A 3,294-nucleotide genomic window follows, 5' to 3' on the forward strand; every position below is an offset into this window, starting at 1 on the left:
CTCCATGGCATGTCGTTGTCGTTTTCAGACCCCAGGCACACTACATGTGGGTGGGGCCCAACCTGTTGCATCAGCTATGCCAGAGGCTATACCAGTCATGACCGATGATCAGCAGAAGCGGCTGGACAGATGGACTAGGCTTCACTCCCTACCTTTGGGGGTGAGCGCTCAGAGGACCCCTAGGATTTCATTGACCGGTATAGGGATAGGCTCCGAAACATGGGGATATTGGAGTCCAACAGGGTGAACTTCACCACTTTCCAGTTTGAGGGCAAGGCCCATAGATAGTGGCAAGCTTATATTCTTAGCAGGCCAGCAGGTTCACCTCTCTTGACTTGGGATCAGTTTACACATCTATTCTTGGAGAAGTATATACAATCTTCTGAGAGAGGGGAGCTTCGGAGTCAGTTTGAGCAACTCCGCCAGGGTCACATGTCTTTCACCGACTATGAGGCAAGATTTACTAACTTGTCTCGCCATGAAGCTATTATACTCCCTACAGATGTAGAGAAGGTATGGAGGTTCATAGCATGGCTGCACCCTGAGATTTATGTACCTATGACCCGTGAGGCAAAGCTGGGGACTTCTTTTCTTTAGGTAGTGGATATATCTCAGAGGCTCGAGCGAATTCACAATCATAATGGGGAGTTTGCACCGAGGGACAAGCGGCCCTGATAGTTTGGAGGATTCAGTGGCGCCCTACCTAGGGGAAGAGGTCAGTTCGTGAGGGGTCAGCCCAACATGCCCATGCAGTCAGCACCACCGCCTGCTCAAAGTGCTCCAGCACGACCCTATTTCAGTGCCATTCCATAGGATACTTACTGCCCGCCAGCTATTCAGGGTCCCTCCAGTGGGTATTCAGGCCATCAGGGTCAGACTTCATGTCAGCAGTCCACCGTTCTGAGAGGTTGTTTCGAGTGCGGGGATCTTGGCCACGTGAAGAGGTTTTGTCCCCGACTTTGGGGAAAGGCCGAGCAGCAGGACTATCAGCCCATGATTACCACGCCAGCTGCTGCACCAGCCGTCTGGCCGCCCAGAGGCGAAGGTCAGGTGGGTAGGGGCTGTCCTAAATGTGGAGGCCAGTCAAATGGCATTCTAGCCATATTCTATGTCTTCCTAGCCAGACCAGATTCCATGATCACAGGCATTATTTCTGTATGCGGTAGGGATGTTACGATATTATTTGATCCAGGGTCTACATATTCATATGTTTCAACTCCGTTTGCTCATTTTCTGGGTGTTCCTCGCGAGTCCTTGGGTATTCCTTTATATGTGTCCACACCAATGGGCGATTCTGTTGTTGTGGATCATATTTACCGGTCTTGTATCGTGACTTTCTGTGGTTATGAAACTAGAGCGGATCTTTTGTTGCTCGATATGATCAACTTTGAGGTCATCCTGGGTATAGAGTGGTTGTCTCCGTGTCATGATGTCCTTGATTGCCATGCCAAGACTATTACCTTGGCGATACCAGAGTTGCCTAGATTGGAGTGGAAGGGTTCATGTGTCAGTGCATCTAGTTGGGTTATCTCTTTCCTAAAGAGTCGACACATGGTCGAGAAGGGTTGTTTAGCTTATCTAGCTTATGTTCGGGATACTGCTGCAGAGACTCCGACGATTAATTCAGTGCCCATGGTGCGGGAGTTCTCCGATGTGTTTCCTTCTAATCTCCCAGGCATGCCACTAGATCGTGATATATATTTCTGACTTAATTTAGCTATAGGTACTCATACTATCTCTATACCACCGTATCACGTGGCTCCGAAAGAGTTAAAGGAACATCTTGAGGAGTTGCTAGCAAAGGGGTTCATCAGACTGAGTGTGTCACCTTGGGGTGTACCGGTATTGTTCGTGAAGAAGAAGGATGGGACTATGCAGATGTACATTGATTATCGCCAATTAAACAAAGTTAACATTAAGAACAAGTACCCGTTACCGCGTATTAATGATTTGTTTGACTAGCTGCATGGTGCTAGGGTGTTCTCTAAGATCAACCTGAGATCTCGGTATCATCAGCTGAAGATTCGTTCTTTGGATATTCCTAAAACGGCCTTCCGGACTAGATATGGTCACTATGCATTTTTGCTGATGTCCTTCGGCTTGACTAACGCCTCGGCGACATTTATGGATTTGATGAACCGAGTGTTCAGGCCGTATCTTGATTCTTTTGTCATTGTTTTCATTTATGACATATTGATCTACTCGCGTAGCATGGAGGAGCATGAGCAGCATTTGAGAGTTGTGCTTCAGACCTTGAGGGAACAGAAGCTATATGCTATGTTCTCCAAGTGCGAGTTCTGGTAAGATTCTGTGGCATTCTTGGGACATGTGGTATCACGTGAGGGTTGGCCTCGTCCTACCACGGCAACCGATATCGGGAGTTTCCTTGGGTTAGCAGGTTATTATCGCTGGTTCGTGGAGGGCTTCTCATCCATTGTAGCACCTTTGACTAGATTAAACTAGAAGGGTGATCTACTCCGATGGTCCGACTATTGCGAGGCGAGCTTTCAGAAGCTCAAGACTGCATTGACTACAATACCAGTTTTAGTGTTGCCTTTCGGTTCGGGGATGCATACGGCATATTGAGATACTTCGCGCGTTGGCTTGGGCTGTGTATTGATGTAGGAAGGGTGAGTTATTGTAAATGCTTCACGTCAATTGAAGCCCCATGAGAAGAATTATCCCGTATATGATTTGTAGTTAATTGCGATAGTTCATGCTCTTAAGATCTGTAGGCATTATCTTTATGGGGTGTCATGTGAGGTTTACACCGATCATCGCATCTTGCAGCATTTTTTCAAATTGAGGGATCTTAATTTGGGGTAGCGCAGGTGGCTTGAGTTACTAAAGGACTATGATATTACCATCCTTTATCATCCGGGCAATGCGAATGTTGTTGCGGATGCCTTGAGCAGAACGGCTGAGAGTATGGGCAGTTTGGCATTTATTTCAGTAGAAGAGATTCCATTGGCTTTGGATATTCAGTCCTTAGCTAATAGACTCGTGAGGTTGGATATTTCTGAGCCCAGATCAAGGCTCGCCAGTACGATGATCTGCACTTGTTGGTTCTTAGAGAGATGGTACTATAAGGTGGTGCCAAGGAGGTTACTATCGGTGAGGATGGTGTTTTGCGGCTCCAGGGTCGCCTATGTGTTCCTAATGTTGATGACTTGAGGGAGATGATTCTAGAGGAGGCTCACAGTTCACGGTATTCTATTCATCCAGAGGCTATGAAGATGTATCGCGACCTGAGACTATTGGTGTCAGCAGATTAAGAAGGACATAGTTGAGTAT

At 47.1% G+C, this 3,294-nt stretch overlaps 1 protein-coding gene across 1 annotated transcript; it reads left to right on the plus strand.

Annotated features, from left to right (window-relative positions):
* The first annotated feature begins 640 nt into the window (after positions 1–640).
* LOC138897177 (uncharacterized) lies at positions 641–1,707 on the plus strand. The gene is made up of 2 exons (XM_070183136.1): positions 641–715; positions 814–1,707. The coding sequence occupies exons 1-2, from the start codon at positions 641–643 to the stop codon at positions 1,705–1,707; spliced, it is 969 nt and encodes a 322-aa protein (XP_070039237.1).
* The last annotated feature ends 1,587 nt before the right edge of the window (positions 1,708–3,294 follow it).

Source organism: Nicotiana tomentosiformis, chromosome 8, assembly GCF_000390325.3.
Source record: "Nicotiana tomentosiformis chromosome 8, ASM39032v3, whole genome shotgun sequence".
Lineage (NCBI taxonomy): Eukaryota > Viridiplantae > Streptophyta > Magnoliopsida > Solanales > Solanaceae > Nicotiana > Nicotiana tomentosiformis.